Raw genomic sequence first — 25000 nt, forward strand, 5'->3', positions numbered from 1 at the left:
TCCTGCTGAAGGATTAGTTCTAAAAATAGAAAGATAGGGGCAAAGGTTGACTCAAGGATATACTGCATAGGGAGGCTCCTAGTCATGGACTCCTGCTTTTAATATATTCCACCGCATTAGCCTCCATTGCAAGTTCCAGTCCTATACTGAGAATACGAATATGGTCTAATTATTACAGCTCGCCCTTTTTATTCGCATTTATTGGAATTTGTCTTGTGAGGTGACCTGATCATATTATTTCTTCAGAAAACTGATAGAGCTTAAAAATGAACGACTTTATTTCGTTTACTTCTAAATCTTTTTTCTGTAAATAGTTTTTCAATGTCCTTGTTATTCAAGGTCTCAAATCCACACGGCTTGTCATCCATTTTTGTGAATAAAGTTGCTGTTGCGCGATGAGATGTCTTCGTCCAATTCAACGGGCACGTGACGTCTGACCCTCGCAGAGAAATAAGACGTTTGCAATGATTAGTAATTACATTTATCACTGCATTTACCTTGATTGAACACCATAATTCGAGAAATTCGCGACTGATTTCAGTCGACGTTGCACATTTAGCTTTTAAAGGAAATGGAGAAGTGATCCTCGGACTTAACCGGACAATCTAAGCAATCGTCTCTTATCTTCTGTAACCCGCAATTCAAATATATACATTTCTATCATTCATCGAATCCTTTCACGGGAACACATGAGCCCAACAAATTGACCTGCTCGATCCCAACATCCCATAGCTCAGTTGGTAGAGCGCCGCACTGGCATCGCAGAGGTCATAGGTTCGAATTCCGTTGAAGCCGCGTGAATCTTTCAAGTGTCTATAAGATAAATTGCTTAAATTGTCCCGATACTGAAGTGCAAGGATCACCTCTTCATTTCGTCCATAACCTCCACTTCGAGTATTTACATTTCTTTCCTTCATGAAGCTTTTTGTAGTGAAAAATTTTCATGGACTCTATCAACTGCTCTTTAGGTCCATGCTTGTGATGTGGTAGCCAAGATGATCGCTGAAAAAGTAAAAAATGTGAATGATTTTGAGTGGATTAGTCAACTGAGGTAGGTCTTCACACAACGGGACTGCTTTTGGTCAAACGTTTACGTTATGGTATGTCGACGTAGTATGGAATTAGCTTTTAATACCTCTATTTATTCCTATTAAGTTTTGAACAATTTGAAGTGTTATTTATTGTAAACCAGTTATTATTACATACCCTTTTAATACATTTATTTATAGTTGTAATGCACAATTCAGCCTTAATTGGCTGCAGTGTATTATGTAATAAAGTATTCATCTATCCCTTTATCCTTGTGTTTCTCAACTAAAGATACTATTGGGAAGATGATATGGTTATCCGCGCAGTCAATGCACAGTTTGACTACGGCTATGAGTACCTTGGCAACACGGGTCGGCTTGTTATTACACCACTGACAGATCGCTGTTATCTTACACTTACTGGAGCGCTACATTTAAAGTTCGGAGGAGCCCCTGCTGGACCTGCAGGAACAGGAAAGACTGAAACCACAAAGGTAAATTGAGGTCATCGAATGTAGACTGCTCTTTAAACTCTAGTTGTTTCACGCAAACACTCGTCAGACTCTTATGGCTGAGTCTTCTCTGGTGATTTCTTCAATACTGATTTGCCTTGTACAGCGAGGATGACTGGATAATTTGTCACCTGCCGGAAATAATTCGCAAATTTCACTCACGGATTGCAGAAAAGTTATCTACAACAGGCCTTCAGATAAGATTTCCATTACCTGTTTTTGGATCTGAGCACGTGTTTTAGGAAAGGTCTCGACCTAAAAACCTGATAGGCGTGCCCAGTGCGGGCAACTCCTTGTCAAAATCGAACTCGTAATCCAACCTTAATGCTTCTTTGATAAAAAAAAAATCACCTTTTTTTTCTTATTTCGAAACTGTATTGCCTATCACTAGACCGGCGAAAAGGAAAATTGTTTATTCCAACTGAAACTCGTCTTTTACTGAATGGTCCGCCACTCTCGAATGAGATTAACAAAACATCCAAAGTTTCTTGCATTGATCTCAGTTAAGCACCAGCCCTGCAATTGATTCTGGATCCCTTGTTCTCTTTGTTCACGTTTATCCGTTTGCTTTCAGGATTTAGGCAAAGCTATGGCAGTTCAGTGTGTTGTGTTCAACTGCTCTGACCAGCTTGACTTCATGGCTATGGGGAAGTTCTTCAAGGGTTTGGCCAGGTACAGTCTCTTAGAAAGCATAACTAGACAAAAAAACACTGGATAGCAAACGCTTTGGGCTTTTGTATGTGCTTTCTAGACATTCTCAGTTTGCATGTCAGAAACTCGACCCAGTAAAGTATGTCATTCTCTTGTAAATTTCAACATTGGAGTCATACAAGAAATTGATGAAGATTGTCCGGATCATTGTAGTCCTTATAAGAACTTAATCCTATTCGACTCAAGTAATGACTTCCGCTCAGGGTTGTCTAAAGTCAGTCATTGTCGGCTATGAACAGTCCTTCTCAGGAGTTCATCTTTTCGGCCGATCTTATTCCAATGCAATATGCCATTGGTAATTATTAAAAATATATATTTGATGTCGCTCTTGGTTATTTTGGTCTCGTGGGATACATACCTTCACGACTCTCTAGAAGATACGAGTACCAGATAAGCGTTGAGTTTATGTCAGTGTTTAATAAACAGCTTTGCTGATGTGGTTATTCCCCAAATGAATGTATTTTTGTTTCTGTCCAGTGCCGGTGCTTGGGCGTGTTTCGATGAGTTCAATCGTATAGACGTGGAGGTGTTGTCTGTGGTGGCCCAGCAGATCTCAACCATCCAACAAGCTTTGGAAGCAAGGGTTTGTATGAATTATGCTCTCGTAATTGTCGCTTTAACAAAGCAATCTGCGGCGTGAGTGTGCCACTTGTTCCCAGTGCTTTTACGGCTAATGCTTGACCATGCTCACAAGCAGTAATCATATAGAGTGTTTTCACATGACGTCAAGGCGGCCATTTTGGTGTTCCAAAACAAAGAAATGGCGGCCATGATGGTGTACCAAACTAATCCTCCGGGAATTGAACTCTATTTTTATGCAAGTACTTCCTTTTGTTCCAGTAATCCAATATGGCTACTGGTCACGTGAGTGAAAACGCTTTATTGGTGTCAACCGTCTGCGAGAAACCAGATTATATGAAGTTGCTAAATCTATGGGAATTACTTTGGAATTTAAATTCGAACGGTTTTATTTGCTAGACCCTTCTTCACTCGGAATTTAAAATGAAGTTATCAGTTTCAGTCTCGTGTTGGTGAAATAGATTGTTCTTCGGTCCCTGTTCCGAGAGTGGGGCAAACACGCGGCCCCGCCTCGTTTTACTTTTCTTCATTCATCAGTTCAATTAAACAATGTCGTCCAAGCTCCGCTTTTACTATGTATTAACATTATGCCTTTGGCTTTTAGGTTGACCGGTTTATGTTTGAGGGAGTAGAACTTGCTCTGAGACCGTCATGTGCTGTGTTTATAACGATGAATCCTGGTTATGCTGGGCGAACAGAACTGCCAGACAATCTGAAGGTGAGAAATCTCTTCTAGTGTGACTGCCAGAAAGGAGCGCATCAATTGCAAAGAAATAAATTCTATAGCTCTCGTCATATTAAACAATGTCTACGTTATCTTCGCTTTTAATTTTAGGCTATAGAAGCGTTCGTTTCCTATCTGTTTACTGAGAATTAATTAATGTAAGCGTTACTACCTGGCCAGCGAATTTCGTTGTATTTTCGGCATTTTTACTTGAGCCTCAGTGACATTTAAACTTCATGCATAGTCACAGAAGCATAATGTACGCTATTCTTTTTTTGTCATTTTGTTCAGGCCCTATTCCGTCCAGTCGCTATGATGGTTCCTGATTATGCTTTAATCGCTGAGATCAGCTTGTTCTCGTTTGGTTTTTCTGAGGCCAAAGCTTTAGCTAAGAAAATCACCACGACATTCAAGCTTTCCTCTGAACAGCTGAGCTCCCAGGTTTGTTTTTTCCTCTCTTTACTGAGGTTATGCGTCGTGAATCAGCTTTATTTTGGAACGGGCGTACATGTACAAGGGAACACTATCCTATAATCACGAAGTACTGTTCATAGCCACCGGTGCACCGGGCTGCATGCGGGAGTTAGTGAGCGGTTCGACTCCGGCCGGACCAACACTCAGGGTCTTTAAATAATTGGGGAGAAAGTGCTGCCTTTGTAATTACATCCGCAAAATGGTTAGACTTTCAAGTCTTCTCGGATAAGGACTATAAACCGTAGGCGCGGTCCCACAAATATATTCCATGTTCATTAGTTCTATGTGGGACGTTAAAGAACCCACGCACTATTCGAGAAGAGTAGGGAATGAAGTTCCCGGTGTTGTGGCTGTTCTCTGTGAGTATATGGGTGAGTGGGTAGAGCAGGTCCACATCAGCTGAATAGCTGCCAAAACTTTAACCTGCTCTAACAAATAAATAACAAACAAACAAACTCTCTTTCAACAAAGCAAGCATTCAAATCAAATTCAGTATGCGACCGTTATTTATGTTCATGTGTGAACGCTGATGACATGTGGAAACTCAGTGTTCCTTCACAAAATTCAGTGGCAGTGATCAAATAAACGGGCTTAATCATTTAGCCCAGCGTGATTTCTATGTAAGGCTGAAGGGAAGTTTGGAGGGCAGTCAAGTCAGGTGCTCTCGGCAGTTCCGCAACTGAACATCTCATATTCATCTGTCAGTCTTTGCGCAAAAACATATGAAAGACATATCTTGAACTGTGGTTGTAATGACTTAAAGCGAGAATACCCATAGCACTTGAAAGCCACTTTTAAGTGGCTTAAAACTGCTTAAGGTAATTCCCATGAAAATGACGTACTATCTAGATTTTGTCAAACCTGGCACAATTGATATTCATACACAGGACATTTTAAAAATGCAAGATGGGGTCACCGAGCTTGTTTTCGCACTGTATGCCCTTTATTCTAAGTGCTTTTTTACCGAATTTTGAGAGAAGCGTTCGAAACCAGATCAACCGGAAAAATTGTTGTTATGTAGCGAAAGCTACTGAATATTACTGAAAACTTGAACCTGCTTGTTTGTTCGGGCTATAATCTTTAAGTGAAGTGATTTCAAATTGCTTAATCTTGCAAAGCAATGTAAGCAAATTGTACCGCTACAGTCATCACCTTGCACTCAGTGTCAAGCTCCAAATGCAGTTTCACGTCATTTATAGGTAAATACTACAACTTCTCCTACCCAACATTTTTTCTCCTTAAAATATGTTTTCCGTGTACCTATTACGAGTAAATAAAACCATTTAAAATGGGGGGTCACTGTGATCGTTTCCTCGCAACACGATGATAATGGATGGTAAAGGGGCAATTTCGGCTTCAAAATGATCATTTTCCGCGAAAGGACTGGGGCAAGTTCCGAAACAACACCTTCTTAACCGAGAAGAGTTCTCATGATTGCACTTAAAAGCTCTTGAACAGCAAAAGCGGCTTTTGTTGCCTCTCTTCAGATGGCCGGCATGAAACCCCGCCATCTGCGAAGTCGCAATGTTATGCGCAGTTTGAGATGCGCGGTGCAAAACAAGGGAATCACCTTAACTGCTTTAACTGCTTAAAAGCAGTTGGAAAGGAATAGGCCTTATGCATTGTGACGTCATATGCTCAAATTCACCACCAAACCTCGTTTGTGCAAAATTATTCACATCATCTTGACATGCAATACTGTTCGCGCGTGGGTTTTCTATACAGCTTTGCTCCTTTGGGATTTTAGCTCAAGCGAATTCGAGGCTTGGTGGTGAAATTACCTAGTCAGACGTCATCAAGCATAAGGGCAATTGGAAGCCTGGAAAAAAAATACACGCGTGTATAGTAAATCGGTCTGTGAAAACGCCGTGACAGAAATATAGGGCTGTTGTTCACTCCTAGTCACAGGCTCTTGCAGCAATGCAAAGCCGAAGCATGAAGCAGTTGTTTAGTTCACCCGCCTTTATTTTTAGGATCATTATGACTTTGGAATGCGTGCTGTGAAGACTGTGATTTCAGCAGCAGGGAATCTGAAGAGAGAAAATCCGGAAATGAGTGAGGTAGGAAGTTAAAGAGACAGCAGTGTTTTAGCATAGTTAATAGAGGGGACTGGTTTGGAAGCTCGGCAAACATCAAAGGAGCAAACAAAGATGCCAAGATTAAGGTTGGAAAGTCCAAGACCGTGCACAATCTTTTCTTTTGCGCTCATGGTCAAGGCCAAAAAAGAGAACAAAAACCTACAACAAAGAAAGCTGTCGGGTTTCGTAACCATTCCCGTCCATTAACTATGGTTTTAGTGAGTGTTTGAAGCAAATGAGACGCCCTCTCACTTGTGAGAATTTTCCTCACATCATGCCGATGTGACTGGCGGTTTCGTTGGGTTTGGAACCTCAAAAAAGGGGAATTGGAGGAAGGGGGTGGGGGGAGCCACGAGGGTAGAAGGGCGGGGAGCTCTATCGCTCCCTTCACAGGGGAATTAATTTTTGTATCACAATGTATTTCATTTTCCTTCTACCTTAGGAACTTATTGTTCTGCGTGCCATTCGGGATGTCAATGTACCGAAATTCCTTCAAGATGACTTGAAGCTGTTCCGTGGAATTGTATCTGATCTATTCCCTCATGTTAAGTAAGTAGCTATTGTGCGTAGCGCAAAATAAAGGGGCAGACTGCAAAAGCGTGCCAATTTCTCATACGGGGTCTATATCGGAGATGCTAGTTTAGAAAATTTCTTCGTTTTCTTCGTTTTATGGAGAAAGGTCAGGAATCTGAACTTCCTTTGCCAATGAAACGATAAATTGTTTTGTGGAAGTGTATTAAGTTTCCAGAGTTGCGTCGAGTGTTTACTTTTGAATCGTGAAATTGTGATTTATGATAGTTCACAATGTCATTTTTCATAGTAAGAGAGATCGACGCTGTGCGTGTGGATAAAACCTCAGCCTGAAATTTCCTGATTGAGACAAGTCAATGATACTAATTTGATTTAAGCTAATTTCTTGATAGTTTGCGACAAAGTTATCGAAAAAGTACGCTAGATTTTTTGTCATCGGCCGCCGTTCTCCATCGGTTGAAAGGCTAAACGTGATCTATTTATCGACACTGTACACGTGTTTTCTTGACAGAGAGCAGCCCATTGATTATGGCGAGCTGGAAGAGTCGATACGCAAGACTTGTCTGAAGCTAGGACTGGAAGACGTGAATGGATTTGTTACTAAATGCATTCAGCTTTACGAGACTACAGTAGTGAGACACGGCCTTATGTTAGTAGGACCTACTGGATCAGGAAAGACAAGGGTATGTTGGTGACTCACGCAACTCGTTCCATACGTAGGGGCTAAAAAGGGTGTGGTCCAAGACCGAGCAGTTGTGGGTAGAGTAGATAGAGCTGCCTATTGGATGAATCACTCTATCTAGTGAATAAAGAAATTGGTTTTGTAGAGCGCTTATCCCACAGGCATCCGTTGTTGAAAAGATGTAAAGGGCTATCCACTTGATAAATCACTATCCAGCGGATGAGTCCTTAACCTGAAGACTTCATTCGAACCACACAAATGAGGGAGCTCGATCAATTATAAGGAAAATGGACAATTGATATTGCAGAATTATCCTCGTTTTTTAGCAATTGGCATTATATTACTTTGCTTACTTTATTGAAGTTGTTCCATTGTGCTGTTGCATAGAAACGATGAGACAAAGATGTTTCGACGCAACCGATAACTGCAATGGCCTACGATCTTAAAAACTCCCCTTTCCTTTTTTGCAGTTCAGATACCAGCCAGCCCGTTGACAATTTCTTTTGATCGTTGTCTTCAAATGGTATATGGAAGTCCATTATATGCTCTCTTTACTCTTTTTGTTTGCCATTTATTTATAGTGTTACGAGGTTTTGAAAAAAGCTCTGACTTCGCTGAAAGGGAAGGACTCGCCGTCAGGATCACCGTATGAAGAGGTTCATACGTTTGTATTGAATCCCAAATCCATTACCATGGGTCAGTTGTATGGGGAGTTTGACTTGCTAACACACGAATGGTGAGTCACAATGTCGATTGTTGGCATCTTTTAATTCATACATGTCAGGGGCCATAAATCCCGTATGAGGCCTGATAGGGGCCATCCGATCAAACTCGAAGACCCAAAACCAAATCTGTGAACACCATATCGATTTTCCTCAAGTATTAAATCGCTAAATCGACAACACAGTCGGGAATGTGCGTTTAACTTTGAATTCGTGCTGTTATTTTATTATTAATAATAACAGTAATAAATTCATAACGCTGGATTGTGCTACTGCGTGCGCTGTCTGAAGTTTCCGCCTACGCTGTTCACTGTAACAGACTCTCGTCTATCATGCCTTACGCTAATGATATTCTTCTTTTTTTCCCAACCGAGTTTCATTGATCACGGAAATTCCACCTTTAAATGGACTTTAAGAAAACCGAATCGAGGGGGCAACAAAATGTGATCTTTTACTGCGCATGCGCAGACTATTTTTTAATCCTAGCTTGATTATATGGCGAACACAACGTCAGCAACCTCAACTTTGAAAAAATGGGGTTGGAAGGGATATTATCTCGCATGTAAAACTTTCAAAATTGCCCCTTTTATTTAAAAGTCAAAATCAATGCTCCCATAATCGTAAGAAACACGCGACGAAGCTCTATATATATGAAGCGCATACGTAAGGAGTACTGGAAGCGTAGGGTGCTGTTGCGAGTACCTCCATCGTATCGCCCTCGTGGCAGATCTGGAGATATTCGTAACAGCTTTGGTTCGGTACCCACCAACACCAATTTCACCCAAAATTTCTATAAGAAGTTACTCCTGATGCTTCGCGCACGGTCGAGTGACACCTGAATAACCTCCATTGGAGTGTTTCGGTTTAAACGTATCCTCGTTTCACTCACCTAGTTTGTAGGATACTGACTTCGTCAGTGACTCGCTTCCAACGGCACTGCCAGTAGCAGTATGCCATCGTTTTGATTTTTTGTCATCAATATGATCAGGCGAAAGACTCCTTGTTCTAACGATTGCAAAAAATTCGATAAATAACGTCTTTGAGAGGCATTTACTCTAAAAACTAGCAATGAAATAGACCGACGTTTCGACCGATCAACGGTCATTCTCAAGTTTGAGTTCGGGGTTGTTTTGTTAACTACCTGAATACCTTTCATTTATTAGCTCATACTCCGTGCTTTTATTCGAATTTTCATTTTTCTTTATTTTTTTCGTCTGTATGCAAATATCTTAGCTTTTACCTCTCATCCTATTGCCTGAAAATTGTAATGCTAAATTTTTATCCCTGAACTTGATCTTGAGAGTGACCGTAGATCGGTCGAAACGTCGTTCTATTTTATCGCTGGTTTTTATAGTTAAAAATTCGATAGCTTCACAAACTCTTAGGCTGAAAATTTTGCCAAAATTGAAAAAAACATGTTCGATTTTAGCGGTTTTCTTGCCTGTTAGCTACGGATGTCAAGTAACTCCTCAAGAGAAGAAGACTGGCGAGAACAGAAAGTGAATTTTCATGCTTTTATGAAAACAGTAGCCTCCCGTTGGCTGCTTATCGTTTCACAATGCAATGATAATCTCTCCATTACCCGTCTGAGAAATACGAAGTTAGTCTTCTTTGTTTACGCTTGAGATAAAACAAACCAAAAGTGAACTTGCCAACACGGAATTTGTTTGCATGCATATTTCTTAGGTTAATAACGACGCGAATTGTCCAGTGCAGATAGTAGATAGCCGATAGCTCTTGTAGAAAGTATGAAATCGGTCGGCCGTTTAACCAAATAATTACCCTTGGGCTCGGTGTCAAACATGACTGGTCAAGCAAGCACCTGGGCCCGGTTGTTCGAAAGCCGATTAACTTAATCCAGGGTTAGCGTAAACTTTTGTTCCATGTTTTCAACTTTTTGGTGAAAGTTTCTTTTGCTTATTTCTGTTTTTCAAGATTGCCTTCTTGTAATATAAAGTTTTGCCGAATATCAGCGTTGAACAGCATTTGGGAGTAGAGAAATAAACTCCTTGGTTAATTCTTGAGCTGGGATTAGCGTTAATCGGCTGTTGAACAACCGGACCCAGAGCGATAAATGGAAACAGTTTTTTGTGTTCTGTTAAAATCCGGTGCCTACAAGTTTGGACTATGAAATATTCGAAAATGATGGTTGGAAAATCAGTGGAGGTAGTAATTGTTGTGATGCCTAATGATGAATAAACAAATACCACAACGATCGTTTTTTTGCGTTGCAATGTGCACAATGAAAAACTATTCTAAAACAACCGTTTTGTGCAAGATGAAAACAGGGACATTTTGAAGGGGGCCTAATTGATACTTTTTGATTTCATGTATTAAGGACGGACGGCATACTGTCGTCTATGATCCGTGTTGGAAGTTCCAGCACAACCAGTGACAAGAAATGGTACGTGTTTGATGGACCGGTGGATGCTGTGTGGATTGAGAATATGAACACTGTGTTGGATGACAACAAGAAGCTTTGTCTGACCAGCGGAGAAATTATTAAACTCAGCGAGGTAGGCCTGTGATTAGGAGAATTTGCCAGAGCCAGTTTTATCGAGTTTTTTTAATATGACAAAAGAAAAATGCCACGGGTTACAGTTTTTGTGTGTAGCCAGATGGACAAATCAGTTGGCACTCCTTCATACTGACTGCTAAAAAATGGGGCCTTGAAATTTCGTTGTTCTGTTGTTGTATCAATAAACATTGCATGTCTGTATCTTTTTCTTTGATTCTTAATTGCATTGGTTTTATACGTTCTACACGTTGACAAAAAAGCGATTAAGTAGCACCTTAAAGGTGTACGTGATCAAGTAATTGAAATTCTAAATGTAAATCGAAATTGACAAATCACAAAGGAAGCGGTCCCTTTTCAGCACAGTTTTTTTGTAAAAAGGGACCAATTAAACAGGTTTTGCTAAAAAATGAGAGAACTGCTATAAATAAATCGAATCCTTGGAAGGCACAATTTCGTGCAAACATAATCATTATTCTCTCTGCTCTCGTACTAGGCAATGACGATGATGTTTGAGGTTCAAGACCTTGCTGTTGCTTCCCCGGCCACTGTCAGCCGTTGTGGTATGGTGTACCTGGAACCAAGTATTTTAGGTCTTCAACCGTTTGTTAACTGTTATCTGAAGACCCTTCCTGACGCCATATTTGATCACAAGGACAAGCTACACTCACTCTTTGATAGGTTCTTAGAGGTAATAATCGTACGACCCTGATGGTGACATGCGAACGGTGGAGTAAAATAGTTGCTACGAGTAAGCAAGCAATCGAGCAAACGAGTGGACAATAGAAAACGGATCGATAACCTCAAGAAGATTCATTGCGTCAACAGCCACGTTTTCCCTTTACCTACCCTCTCCTTTCTTTAGCACGCCATGTTTATGTCTCATCGTATATCTTTGTTTAAGTAGTAAGTATCATTATTTACCCTCGGATTTTTAGAGTAGCTATAGCAGCTAATATCTCCGAGCATTTAACAGAACAACTTTAAGAATCCCAACTGGCCGGAGGCAAACCAGTTGGCCATTTACAAGTTCAGCCAGGAAATTGAACCAGGGACAACCTGGAACAAACGAGTGGTCGGTACGTGTCTTGAACCCGGGATCTCCGGATCTCAAGGCAAGTGCCCTAACCACTGGGCTGCACTGCCTCTCGGATATTGAGGAGCTTGCGGTAGCTAATAGCATCTTCAGTAAAGGCGTCTTGGGGGCATGGACGGCAATCGGAAGTAGGCGTTTCGTATTCCTGGACACTGGTTTCGCCCGTATGTTTGAGCAAATCATCTGGAAAGGGGCAAAGACAGTTACACAAATGTGGCTTTGTCAAGGCAGCTTAAGAGGGTAATCGCTTTTCTCCCGGTTGCCGTCCGTTCCTTGAAAATATAATATCAGCTATCTCCAAGAACTTACGCATCTTGGGGTAAACGTAAGGTGACCAGTCTTGGTGCTTCTGTTCTGTGCCGCTTACTATTGGCATCCATTGTATCTCCATCTCTTTGTTGTTGCATAATTTTGACCTTTGTTGTTCACAAAAGGACTATTTTGTTTCCCCTAACCAAGAAGATTGATTTGTTCAATCTTTTAAAATTACTTTTTTAACTTTTTTAGGATTCTCTCAAGTTCTTAAGAAAAAATACCAAGGAGTTTGTTCCGACTGTGAACAGCAACCTGACTTGCAGTTTGATGCGTATCCTTGATTGCTTCTTTGCTCCTTTTGTTCCAAAAGAGGTGCGTCGCTCGACAATCCTACATATTTTCACGTCTATAAATACAATTTTTTTTCTTATATGTCAATGTACTTGTCAAACTGGGTCTAAACATGAATGAGGTTTCAAAAGTGGTTATTTTACCAATATGGGGCCAGTTGATCGAAGGCTAGATAGTGCTAACCGGTGGTTAAGAGGTATTAAAACCTATAGGTTTCCATGGTATTTAACGCTGGTTAGCGCTAACCATGCTTCGAGCAACTCGGGCATGGTCTCTATCTTTCGTAGTATAGTCACTTTGCTACAACCCATTTTATTTGAGAAAATTGCTCAAGGAGGACTCTTCCAGTTGGCCCCCGGTGTGCTTTTGGTCTTCACTTCAAGAATTAAAACACCGCAAAAGTGATAAAGGAAAGTTTTGGGCACTCAGCGATGTAGGCCTGAGACTTGTCCCTGAGGGTTCTTTACTTGTGAAACCTTGATTCATTTACTCGAAACCGGTGCCAAGTCTCCCAGCAATGTAGGTGTTTACTTTGGTAGTTGTACCTGATCGATTATGACCTGTTCATTAATATACCGCTAGGCCAGTGGTAGGATTAGCATTGCTAAATTGGGGACAGCTATTCTTAGAGTTATTTTCATAGAGTTATGTCGTAGAGTTAGAGTTAAGTTTCCAAAATCCTGTATTCAAGATTTTGGACGGCCAAAATCCTGAATTCAAGATTTTGGAATTCAAGATTTAGGTCTTCCAAAATCTTGAATTCAGGATTTTGGAAGTCGTTAACTCTAACTCTGAGTCATAACTCTACTGAAATAACTCTATTGATAGTTAACCTCTGCTAAATTAAGTACTAAATAAAACTGAAACTGAAACATCGACATTCTCATGACGGTTTGAAAACTTTTACCGGCATTATGTAAATGAATACAGAGCGATAAGAATGAATCAGAGTGAACTCGCACTGGAATGACAGTCGTCCCGGTATCATTTTACAGCGGTTATCAGTCACACCCGCCCCTCTGCTTCATTTTTTTTATATTTCGAAAGTAAAATTTAGGTGGAAGTCAATCAAATGTTTCCATGACAATAGTCCTGTTCTCTTGGCAGCAGTTGAATTCGTCATGGAAACATTTGATAGACGTCCACCTAAGTTTTACTTCGAAATATGAAAAAAATGTCGTTGAGGGTCGTGTGTGACTGATAACCGCTGTAAGTCAGTAACATCCGCTTTCTTCATACGGGTCGAAAAAACTTCATGTGACGTGGGGCGTTAGACCTATGCCTTAATTTGCTCCCTTTTTTTACCTTATAGGGCGCGACCATTCCTGCTGAGAACATAGCCTTAGTAGAAACTTTGATTGAACCATGGTTTATCTTCGCTCTTATTTGGTCAGTTGGAGGAACTTGTGATGGAGACGGAAGGAAGAAGTTCAGCGAATTTTTGAGAAAAAAGATTGACGACGAGAAGGTGACGATTAAGAGAAGTGGCAGATTAATTTCGCCTAGACACACCAAATACGTCTAAGCGAAGTTGAGTTTGATGCACGCCGTTCCCTTCGCAACCTGAGGCCTGTACTTCTAAGCTGCGGTCCGCATTTTTCCACGTCAAATTTAATTGTAAATTTATGTGAAAAGAACATTGTACGGCAACTCAAAGTAGGCACTCAAAAAACGACGTCTTAGTTATCATATTTGCGATATTTTGTCGCAAAACCATTGAAGTTGTCTTGTTTCAGTGTGTTTCTCTCTTTTGGAAGGTTGCTCGATATTGTCGACAACAGGCAAGAAATGAGCTAAAATCAGACCAGAAATGCTCTTAATGAGATGCACGATCTTCAACATCACTCGCGTCGGGGAATACAGACAATAGGGAGTTTAAGCAATGACGACGCCTACGGCAACAAAAACTGCAGTCCAAAATATAACTTAGCGCGATCGCAAATATTTCGCGATTATTCCGTCTTGTTCACCTTGTATAATACAGGCGAACTATCCTGTAAATGAATGGGTACGAACGGTTTTAAAGTCAAAACAGAAAATGACTGTTTCATTGTTATATACTCACGTTGTCGTGAAAACCTAAAATTTGGTGATTTCACGTTGTTGTTTTGTGGAGTACGGCAGAGAAATGCACGGAAATTCGTGTTGCACGTGCAGCACGAGTATTTTTCCTTTTTTAACCAATAATATCCTTGCTTTTTGTCGTTGCCGCCGTAGCCTAGCCGTAGCCGCCGTCGTCTTTGCTTAACCTACCTAATGTGTCCCCCAAACTCCTGTCCTGAAGTAAAGAGAAACATCTGCACTTACCCTCTTAGTGTAGTAAATGTAAAATAAAAAAGAATGACACATTCAAGGGTTTATTGGTTCACCAGTACTTGTATGATTATTTCTGATCATGTTATTGAGAAAAAGAAAAATCCATTGACCTGCAAGTGAGGCCTTAGAATCACTTATAGTGGACGTCAATCGTTTTCCTGCGTCTTCTTTATCCTTTTGTTATTTTGCTGGCTCTTTTAATTGTCATTCATTCGATCGTTCACTCAATACCTCTCTTCGGTGTTAATTTTATCCCTTGTCTTTTAATGAATTATTCATTTATGTTCTGCTAGCTAAATGTTTTGATAATTGGTTACAACATTCAGTTCAAAGTTTTTGGAGGTTTGGCTTTTACATTTATATTAGACGAGCATTTTAACACGGCGTTGTGGTGGCCATTAAACAAAGAAATCGCGATCAATCTGTTATTATGCAGACAAAATCTTTCGCTTTGCATAAAGAATTGGGCGTTGAACGTGAGGAAATATTCTATACGTTTTGTTAGAAAAGTAGCTTGCAACGTGGACGCCTTGTACGATCTTGCTGTTGATTTTCGGCCTCTCGATCATACTTCGTAAACTAAAACGGGGCAGGGAACTTGGACATTAATTTTGATCATTTGTATTGTAGATCAAAATGAAGTTTCCTAATCATGGTCTTGTGTATGATTATTCACTTGACGATGGAGGAGTTAGTCGTAAGCAGGATGATGACGATGAGGAACAAAAAGCAGGGGAGGTAAGGGAAAATAACTCTCTCTTGGAGAGGGAGAGGTAAGGTGGGCTTGAATAACTTTTCGGGGAAGGGGTAAGTTACACTTATTGTAATTGGTTTGAGTTGTCTTTTATTTGACCGACCTTTCGCGTTATACGTGTTTACTGAGAATTTAGATGGCTAACTAGTGTTTGAAATGTTGCAGGTGAAATGGGTTAGCTGGATGACAGGTGTTGCTATGCCATCTATTCCACCAGAAATGAACTATTCTGATATCATTATACCCACACTGGACTTGGTCAGAGGATCCTTTGTGTTGGAAATGCTTCTTACCAACAACAAGAAGGTATGCCGCACTCACGGAAATCTTTTGTTGAACGAATACTTTGACAGGGACAATTTATCGGAGAACCTGTCTGTGGAAATAGAGTACCTTCCAGTTCTGCTCAGCCTCTATTTTCAAATAAGGGACAATTCTTACCTTTCTTCTCCAGGTACTGTGTGTCGGCCCGACAGGATCAGGAAAAACACTTTGTGTGGCAAACAAGCTGCTTAACTTCATGCCGAAAGAGTTCCTTTCTCATTTCCTGAATTTCTCTGCCCGAACCTCGGCGAATCAAACGCAAGATATTATTGATAGCAAGCTCGATAAAAGGTAACAGTGACATAAATGTCTACTTACGTATCCACCTACTTATCTGTCATATCATATCTGAACTACGTATTAATTTATGTGCTCATCGTCATCATCATCACCATATTTTAGGCAGTGAATATTTTAACAAGGATCTCATTTGTGATCATTGTAGAAGTAATTCTCGAATCCATCAAGATCATAAGCAAAAACAACAACAACAAAAAAGAGCTATACTGCAAAATCTCGTTGATTATGACGAAGCTGCTTTTTTATCTTGGTCCATTCTTTACAAGCAAATTCAGTTGGCTACTTTAATCGCTGAAATTAATAACCTAACAGCAGCCTTAGTTTAGCAATTCAATAGACGTTTGTCGCACTTGTGAACGAGTTCCACCGTTTCCTGTATCTCTTCAAATTTTGTATGACCTCGCGATCGCGTGACATTTCAACTCGTGTCTTTCATGTCCACTTTCAACAATCGCACTCTACGTAAAGATAAATAATAGTTTCGTTGTTGTATCAGTTGTTGTTTTGCTTTGTTTTGTTTTCTTTAGACGTAAAGGTGTGTTTGGGCCTCCGTTGGGAAAATACTTTGTATTCTTTGTTGATGACCTCAACATGCCTGCTTTGGAAGTGTACGGTGCTCAGCCGCCGATAGAAATCCTACGTCAGTATTGTGACCACAAGGGATGGTACGACAGAAAAGCTATTGGTATGTTATACAAGCATACAGTCCCCAGTCATTTCGATCAGTGTTGATTTGATTTACTTGACGATAACTTCCTCTGTAAAGGTCGGCGGTGGATGCGTTCTTTCGGAAATATTCTTGGCAGAACAAACAAAAAAATGTTATCCCGTTCATACCAAAAGTGGAATCAGAATCTTCCTTGTTTTATATTCGTGCAAAGATCGAAACTACGCCCTGTGGTCCTGTTAGGGGCACCGGTAAGGTTTGCCCGTCCACTAAAAGCAACATTTTCAAGTTTCAGCAGGTTCCTTGTACGCTCTTACATGATGAATTCATTTCAAACACCAATCAAGCACCGATAGGCCACTTTCGAAAATACCATAATACTCTTTGTCCCTTCAATGTTTGCATAAGCATTGTTTCCACTTACTCTTGGGACTTACAATGGTCCCAAGAGAAAACAAAAACAATGCCTAGGCAAAATTTGTAGGGACAAACAAAGTGTACATGTATCATGGTATTTTCAAAAGTGGCCCATATGAAATGGACTCACTTCATCTTCAAATGGACAACTGGTGTGTTTGGTTTGCTCTGTCATAGTCTTAGTTACCCATTTTACTGATTTCCTTTCTTTTTTTTTTTTCACATGCAAGGAACCTTCCGTGAGCTGGTAGATATCAACTTTGTTTCGGCAATGGGCCCCCCAGGGGGTGGTAGAAACCCCGTCACCCCCCGGTTCCTAAGACATTTTAACCACCTTTCATTTACTGAGTTGGAGGATGAGAGTAAACACCGCATTTTTGCTACTATTCTACGGTCGTGGATAGGTATGGCATTTTATATTACGTCAAAACTATCTCTCCCCCTCTCTCTCTCATTCGGTAATGCAACCACTTTCAAATATATTTTAGGTGATTCCAGAAGAGATTTCTGTGTTGAGTTCAGTTCGTCCATTTGAAATCAGTGACTTAACAGTTGGGTCTTTCATGGCAATTTCATCACCTTCTTTCTTTAAAACCTCTGCTTAGACACTTCTTGCCATCCACGTGTACCAGGTGAACAGTCGCAGAACTCATAAAGTCAACATTTTTTTCGTCAAGCAAGAATAGCCCCTCATAGTATAATTTGTCAGGTTTTCTCAACTTAGATAGTTCTTGTTTATTGAGAGTCAGGCAGCTTTTTACTAATAATCATTGACTTTCTTTTACAGAAAGAAACAAGTCTTTAGCAGGTTAGAATAGTTTTAAAGGAAGAATACCGCTAATAATGCAGGTGTAGGTCGCAATATCTCTATTGGTACTCATAGAATTAGCTAACATTTCAGACAGACGAGGACTTTGCTAGATCAGTCAGTTATTCCTCTACACACACATGGTTGGCATCTTGCTTGCATGGTATCTGAGCAGAAAAAAGTTTATAATTTTTGTACAGGTTCTTCGTATTTATCAATAGTCGTGTTTGTTATAGTTAAAATAAAACTTGTAATATTTCAAAATTCTGTAGCGAAAGATACACATCACCCGTGTGACGCATTTTCCTTTTGGTTTTCTTTTTCAAGCTTCTTACGTTGGTGATGATAAAGAAACACTATGTGACAGTATGGTTCGGAATACTATTGCTGTCTACAACACTGTTATAACTCAGGTAACCGGAGCGAAACGCCGTTTACACTTTGAAACTGGAACTAACCGCATTGTGCGCTGCAGGAGTGTTATTCTATTCTAAGAGCCTGAGACTGGGTTTTTCTCTTTGAAAACCCACCTGCAACGTGTTATTGTTTTCAAATACCAGTCAGAATTAAAGAAAGGGTTTCAGTCAAATTAGAAAATGTCTACTGCCGTTTACTTTAGATTCTCCCTCAGGTTGCTCATATGATCCTCCACTCCATGAAATTTTATAGAACTTTGATCGAGGGAAGCCCTTCCTTAGTTACAAGCAGCTTAAGCACAGTAAAATCAATTTTACTGTTTGGGGTTTCCTATCGGGACGTTAACAACTAAGTTTACGCCAGGGCAACTGAATCTTTTCGATCAAAGATAATTCGGTAGTATTTGTTCTATTTCTGTTGTCACTTGGAAGGTAGAGTTTTGTTGAAGTGGCTGTTTTTAAACCAATCTTACGTGGTGTCTTATGTTTCGTTTCAGCTGCTTCCAACACCAGCTAAAAGTCACTACACATTCAATCTGCGTGACTTGTCCAAAGTTTTCCAAGGAATTCTCATGGCTGAGTCACAGAAACTCGGTGACAAGAATGATGTCTTACGTTTGTGGTATCATGAAAATTGCCGAGTTTTCCAGGATCGGCTGGTCAATGACGAGGACAGAAAATGGTTCGCGGATTTGATCAGGGACAAGATGGCGTCTGGATTTGAGACTTCCATGGCTGATGTAGTGAAAGACTCCACTATGATTTACGGCGACTTTATGGTGCCAAGTGCTGAGAATAAGGTGTATGGTGAAGTAGCTGACTTTAACAAGGTGTGGAAAGACTTTAACATAACATGTGACTCCTGAGCTAGAAGTCGTAAGAATTCGCAAAGTCTACCCTTGTTGTAATCTTTAATTTGTCAGTCAGCGGCTGTCAACCGGTTTATACGCTGTTTTCTCGCCATTTTCGATGCGCCAACAGGACGTGTATTCTTGTTACTTGCTCATGTTCATTGCTGTGAATATCCACTGATTGCATTCGTCTGACCTTGTAGCCCAGTCAGTAGAGCAACGGTGATCTAACCCGGAGGTTTTGGATTAAATTCCTACCTTGGTCAGAGTGTTTCACTGTCCTTGCGTGGGCCCATTTCCATTACGAAGACGAACTCTTCGAAGGATTACATGGGAATATACAGCACTTGAAATTGCTACACGGCCAACATTTGAATAAACATTACCCCATCGTTTACCGATGAGGAGGAGGCAGTGTGGCCCAGTGGTTAGGGCGCTTGCCTTGAGATCCGGAGATCCCGGGTTCAAGACCCGCTCTGACCACTTGTTGAATTTCTTGTTAGTCCCTGCTTCAACGTCTCAGCTGCACTTGTAAATAGCCAACTGGTTTGCCTCCGGCCAGTTGGGATTCTTAGCAGTTGTTGTTCTGTTCTGTCGTTTCGGTGTGTTTCATTGACCCTGAAAAACCCCAATGGGGATCGGTCAATTATGTATGTATGTATGTATGTGTACCGGACACAATAGAGTAACCAATGTTTGTAAGGCATTGTGAGACCCAAAACCGGCGATTCTCTACTTGCACAAATCCCATAATACCCACCTCTCGTTGTTTTGCAATTTCTCCTGGGACTTGCCAATGAAAATTTTTGGGGGGTAAACGAGGTGTATTATGGGATTTGTGCAAGTAGAGAATTAAAGCATTCATTCACAGTTAATATATGCGCGCTTCATTTGACAGATGGTGAAGATCCTGGAAGAGTATCTTGATGATTACAATCAGATCAACACAGCACAGATGAAGCTTGTTCTGTTTGGCGATGCCGTACGCCACGTGTCACGTATCAGTCGTGTAATTCGTCAACCGCTCGGTAACGCTCTGTTGCTAGGCGTGGGTGGGAGTGGACGCCAGAGTCTTACAAGACTGGCAGCACACATGTGAGTTTGGTGTTTTGTCAAATCACTCAACGATTGGTTTGTATCATAGGGTGCGTATTTAGAGTTGTATTTCACAATCCGAGGAAGTTTGTGCCCGGGAGAAGCGTAGAAATTGCTTCAGGCACAGTCAAGAGCAAAATTAGCTTCTTGACCTTTTGGTGGTGCTCAAGTTCATTTTGCCTACCCGGGTAGGCTATTTCATCCCACAGGATTACGTCCGTTTTGCCCGTTCACGGGTCCAGTCCGTGCAAATAATAATAGATCTCATGAATGATGACTACTCTTGTTTCAGGGCGGAGTATGAATGCTTCCAAATTGAGCTGGCCAAGAACTATGGTGTACCAGAATGGCGAGAAGATCTAAAGAAAGTACTGCTGAAATCAGGAGTGGAGAACAAGTCCATGGTGTTCCTTTTCAGCGATACACAGGTAATTTTGAGACGGGTTTACGCAGGGAAACAAGGCGACAAATGTTTGCGAAAGTTATGGAACGCCACATCTGGAATGTGTTTACAATGGCCGGCTCTTTGGATGGCAAAACAAAGAAGGGCGCCATGATATGAAAGTCAGTTTTGTTCCTTTTTTAGTAAGCTAATAATGGTAATTAAGTAATAATTAATAAATAATAATGATGATATTAATATTGTACTCATATATAGCCGCGTACTAGTGCTCTACTAGTTGGGGAGACGGTAAATCAAATCAGAATTACCGGAGTACCTCAATGGAGAAATAATCTATCACAGACAGCACGAATAACCAACAATTTATACCCACATATGAATCAGTGTCCCAGATCAGAGCGGGTACTCTCTTCTCTACGCCAACCCCCTCACAAGAACAAACCTTCCCTATACTGTAAAGTGAGCGGGGTATTGTGTTTTGGGTAAAAACATGAACAAATTCTTACTTTACACTGAAATGACGTCTCAAGAATTCAAGATCAAGTTCCCAAGAATCTTCTCAGTTTTTTCGATGCTATGCGTTATTTATTATTATTATTTTTTCAAATCACAGATTAAGAGTGAGAGTTTCTTGGAAGATCTCAATAATATTCTGAATGCTGGTGATGTTCCAAATATCTTCGCTCAAGATGAATTGGACACCATCTTCACAGCTATGAAGCCCGTTGTTCTTGATCAGGGACTACAACCAACCAAGGCTAACTTATATTCAGCTTTTACTAAACGCGTTAGAGCCAATACCCACTCTGTTGTTTGTATGAGGTACGTGTTTCGTTAATTTGTTTTTGCTCAAAACATGCATTAAGTTATTCTGGTTTCGCGGCTATCAAAATCGGTTTGTTCAAGGTATCTTCACTGAACAAGGCTTTACTGCTGATATTATTTTTAACCAAATCTACCTGACCAGATTTGTACCCTCCTGAAGCCTGTGATGTTAATCCCTTGCCTTTGAACGAACCCTTAATAGGCCATTTCCGAATTCATGTCTGCCTCCTCTTCAAGGCGAGTCTAAGTGCGACGTTTTTGTTATGAAAATTAGTTTTCTTTCATATGTAAAGTAGAACTAATTACCATCACAACAACTTTGAAGAGAAGGCAGACATGAACTCGGAAATGGCCTATTTTAGAGATCTCAACTGTATTTTGCAGAATGTTTTCTTGGCTCATTGTTAGTGGATGCGTATCGCCCTTCGATATTTTGTCTCGAAAAAGCTGTACCTCCTTTGTCTGGCTAGTTACTTCATCCTTTCCTAAAACTCTAATGTATGGATTAATTCTCTTTACAGTCCAATTGGTGAGATATTTCGGGCGCGTCTCCGCCAGTTTCCATCTCTGGTGAATTGTTGTACCATTGATTGGTTCTCCGCTTGGCCTGAAGAAGCCCTTCGTTCTGTAGCATCCACTTTTCTTGGAGAAATCCCTGAACTGGAAGACTCGTCTGCTATGGAAGGACTGGTATATGTTGCAGCGATAGATTAAAAGAACGTAAAGAAAAGACGACCTATTAAAAGAATATAGCTCTACCGATTAATTTTGAGGCTACCAACGATCCTAGCCAAATACAGTTGGATCCCGTATACGAGCCATTTATGACATAAAAGGATTAGTTTACTTTTTTGACGATTTTATTGCGTGTCATGTACTCTCTCGGTAGCGCTTCGAGCCATTCGTTTCCCCACAGTATATACTATTACCTGGAACGGATCTTTCTGTTTTGAACACCTTTATAAGACCTAAGAGTTTCGACGGAGCTAGCACCCCTGGGGTTGCTGGAGCGGCTGTAGAGCCTACGACAAGATAATTTTTTTTCCTTGTTCTTCGTTTTTAGGATTTTGTATGATTGAATAGAGTCTGAGACAAGCCGTCCTCACTTAATTAAAGGATATACATACATATGTACATATATGTAGTGGCATAATTCTTTTTTATATTTTTCTCAGGTTAGTATTTGTGGCGAGATTCATCAGTCTGTTGCACAGAAATCCAAGCAATACCTGGCTGAGTTGTCTCGTCACAACTATGTCACTCCCACCAGGTACAAGAAAAAAACTTGTAATATATACTTTCCACGCCATTGGGCTTGTGAGAGGGGTACATTTTTTCCGCAGAAGCGATGCAAGCAGGGTCGGTTTTATTTGAACTATTTTCATTGTCCTTATTCCAGTTTAACAAGATGGGGTCATTTGGAATAATCCGAGGTTTTCAAAAACCAAGGCTTTTAGAGCACTCAGTAGTTTTCGTACAGGTAGTCAGACACAAGCACACGTAGAACTGGAACTGCAACTTGCGTTTATGTCTTCTGGAACTTGCGATTATGTCTTCTGGGAGCTTGCGATTATGTCCTCTAGATGTTGCAACAAAGACAATGTAAATATAACGTAGTTACCTTCTGGCCACGCGCCGCGATCGTTCCAACCGAACGCTAAAGCAATATATTCCAAGCAAACCGTATTCTCTATCATTATTATCTCTTCATTTATCATATTCATTATACCGTATTCTCTTCATTCTCTGTATTAATTCTGCGACCGCGCCGGGAGCTGATTAAAAAAAAAAAAATTATCAGTTTGTACATGCAGAATAAGAATGAATCCGTTCAAAAGAAGACAAACACCAAATACTTTACATTCCTATTGATTTCTGGGATAAATTCCCAAAGATTGTGCCCCAAGTTCAACCCAACATTTACTCTCAGCTTAATGTTTTCTCTATAGCTACTTAGAGCTACTGGGCACCTTTCGAAAGTTGGTTGGTTTGAAGAAGTCAGAGCTTTCAACGGCCAGAAACAGGACGAAATTGGGCTTAGACAAGGTAAAAGCCTTCTAATAAGTTATTCCTTTTCAGTATTTTACTCGTTATACCCAGTTATTTTCTGTGGATTCAAAAGAAAACGTTTGCTGTTATAAGATGAACAATGATGCTTTTTCATTGTTTCAAAGGTGTTTTGAAACGGGGAAACAGAGGCAAGTCTGATTAAAGGCCGATCGAACTTTCTTAATCCCGCAAGCTACAATTGTAGATTATTCGCCGCGTTATTCTTTCTGTACAAGCAGAAAAATTACCAGAAAGGCAATCCTTTCAGACCAGTTGCTTATCAAACTAACTCTGTACGCTCTCTGTGCCTCTATTCCACAGTTGCTGAGCACAGCAGATGAAGTGGAAAAGTTGCAGGAAGAACTTGAGACCATGCAGCCTTTGTTAGCCCAGGCAGCAGAAGAAACTGTAGAGACTATGGAGAAAATTAAAGTAGACTCGGTAAGGACGCATCCTCTTTCTCTATCTTATTCGTTATGTTGGCTTAGTTCATTCCCACTATGCAGTTAGTGATATTACGTTTGCAAAAGTGAGTCACCGAAGTTGGGCGCAGTGGTACGAGCGCGTGCCTTCCCATTTTCTGTTAGAGTTTGCGCCATGACTGAGTTGAGTTTTTTGGATCTGTACTTCGCTCCGAGAGGTTTTTCTCCTGGAACCGGTTCTTTCCTATTCACAAAAACCAATATACAATTCAAGCAGATGGATTTGGTTTGATAGATCTCTGTCTCCTTCCGGAAGGTCAGTGTCTATGAAGAAACTTATTACAAGGAATCGTTTAAATAAACAAAGATTTGTCTTTCAGGGAAAGGCCAGCATATATTGTTTTTTTTTGACAGATTGCACGAATCGATATCTCAATTGCTCATGGTTTTACTCATGACAAACATATTTTCCGATTTGGGGTTTATGCGGAAGCAAAGCGTTCATTTGACCCACGACCGAACTTGAGAACGGGAAAGGCACGAGCCCTCTCCTCCTGACTTGAGTTCCCAAACTGCTTTGGAATACCGAAATTCGATAACGCTATGCCTTCTTTTGATCTACCTTGAGACAAATAACTGGTGATTTGCTACCCTTAGTAACTTGTGCGGCCCCTCTAGGACAAAAAGCAAATATGTCTAAGAAATCATTATTTATTAGCGTAGGGAGACATTACGTCGTCAGTACACGCGTTGGGAATCAAAGTGGCCTGAGCTGTTCTACTGAAGTCACTATCCAGCTTATTGACTCATTCCCTGGATAAATCTATCCAGGCTTCGTGTAACCAGGACCCATATCAACCCATCTGATACCAAATTTTAGTGCTTCACTTCCCACCCTTAGTAGAGATATTGATGACCTGTTTATTAGGTTGTTGCCAACGAGACAAAAGTAGTTGTGCAGCGAGAGGAGGAAGAAGCTGCAAAGAAGGCGGCAGAGACACAAGCGATAGCTGACGACGCGCAGAGGGACTTGGACGAAGCGCTTCCAGCACTGGTGCGTAACATCGTGTACCTTTTTCTCTTTCCGGTGCACTT

At 40.7% G+C, this 25000-nt stretch overlaps 1 protein-coding gene across 1 annotated transcript in view; it reads left to right on the plus strand.

Annotated features, from left to right (window-relative positions):
• Nucleotides 1-25000, plus strand: part of LOC138007203 (dynein axonemal heavy chain 1-like) — a 103617-nt gene that overhangs the window by 27696 nt on the left and 50921 nt on the right. Inside the window, exons 22-50 of the mRNA XM_068853982.1 lie at nt 969-1051; nt 1321-1522; nt 2115-2212; nt 2729-2834; nt 3435-3548; nt 3846-3995; nt 6002-6088; nt 6549-6655; nt 7149-7320; nt 7901-8055; nt 10380-10557; nt 11053-11247; nt 12160-12279; nt 13571-13726; nt 15205-15312; nt 15494-15634; nt 15783-15943; nt 16480-16637; nt 17267-17440; nt 18172-18257; nt 18758-19090; nt 20010-20206; nt 20499-20634; nt 21223-21431; nt 21956-22124; nt 22610-22704; nt 23384-23480; nt 23805-23924; nt 24834-24959. Coding sequence (XP_068710083.1) covers nt 969-1051; nt 1321-1522; nt 2115-2212; nt 2729-2834; nt 3435-3548; nt 3846-3995; nt 6002-6088; nt 6549-6655; nt 7149-7320; nt 7901-8055; nt 10380-10557; nt 11053-11247; nt 12160-12279; nt 13571-13726; nt 15205-15312; nt 15494-15634; nt 15783-15943; nt 16480-16637; nt 17267-17440; nt 18172-18257; nt 18758-19090; nt 20010-20206; nt 20499-20634; nt 21223-21431; nt 21956-22124; nt 22610-22704; nt 23384-23480; nt 23805-23924; nt 24834-24959 — 4233 coding nt within the window. The remainder of the gene's footprint in view (nt 1-968; nt 1052-1320; nt 1523-2114; nt 2213-2728; nt 2835-3434; nt 3549-3845; nt 3996-6001; nt 6089-6548; nt 6656-7148; nt 7321-7900; nt 8056-10379; nt 10558-11052; nt 11248-12159; nt 12280-13570; nt 13727-15204; nt 15313-15493; nt 15635-15782; nt 15944-16479; nt 16638-17266; nt 17441-18171; nt 18258-18757; nt 19091-20009; nt 20207-20498; nt 20635-21222; nt 21432-21955; nt 22125-22609; nt 22705-23383; nt 23481-23804; nt 23925-24833; nt 24960-25000) is intronic.

Source organism: Montipora foliosa, chromosome 6, assembly GCF_036669935.1.
Source record: "Montipora foliosa isolate CH-2021 chromosome 6, ASM3666993v2, whole genome shotgun sequence".
Lineage (NCBI taxonomy): Eukaryota > Metazoa > Cnidaria > Anthozoa > Scleractinia > Acroporidae > Montipora > Montipora foliosa.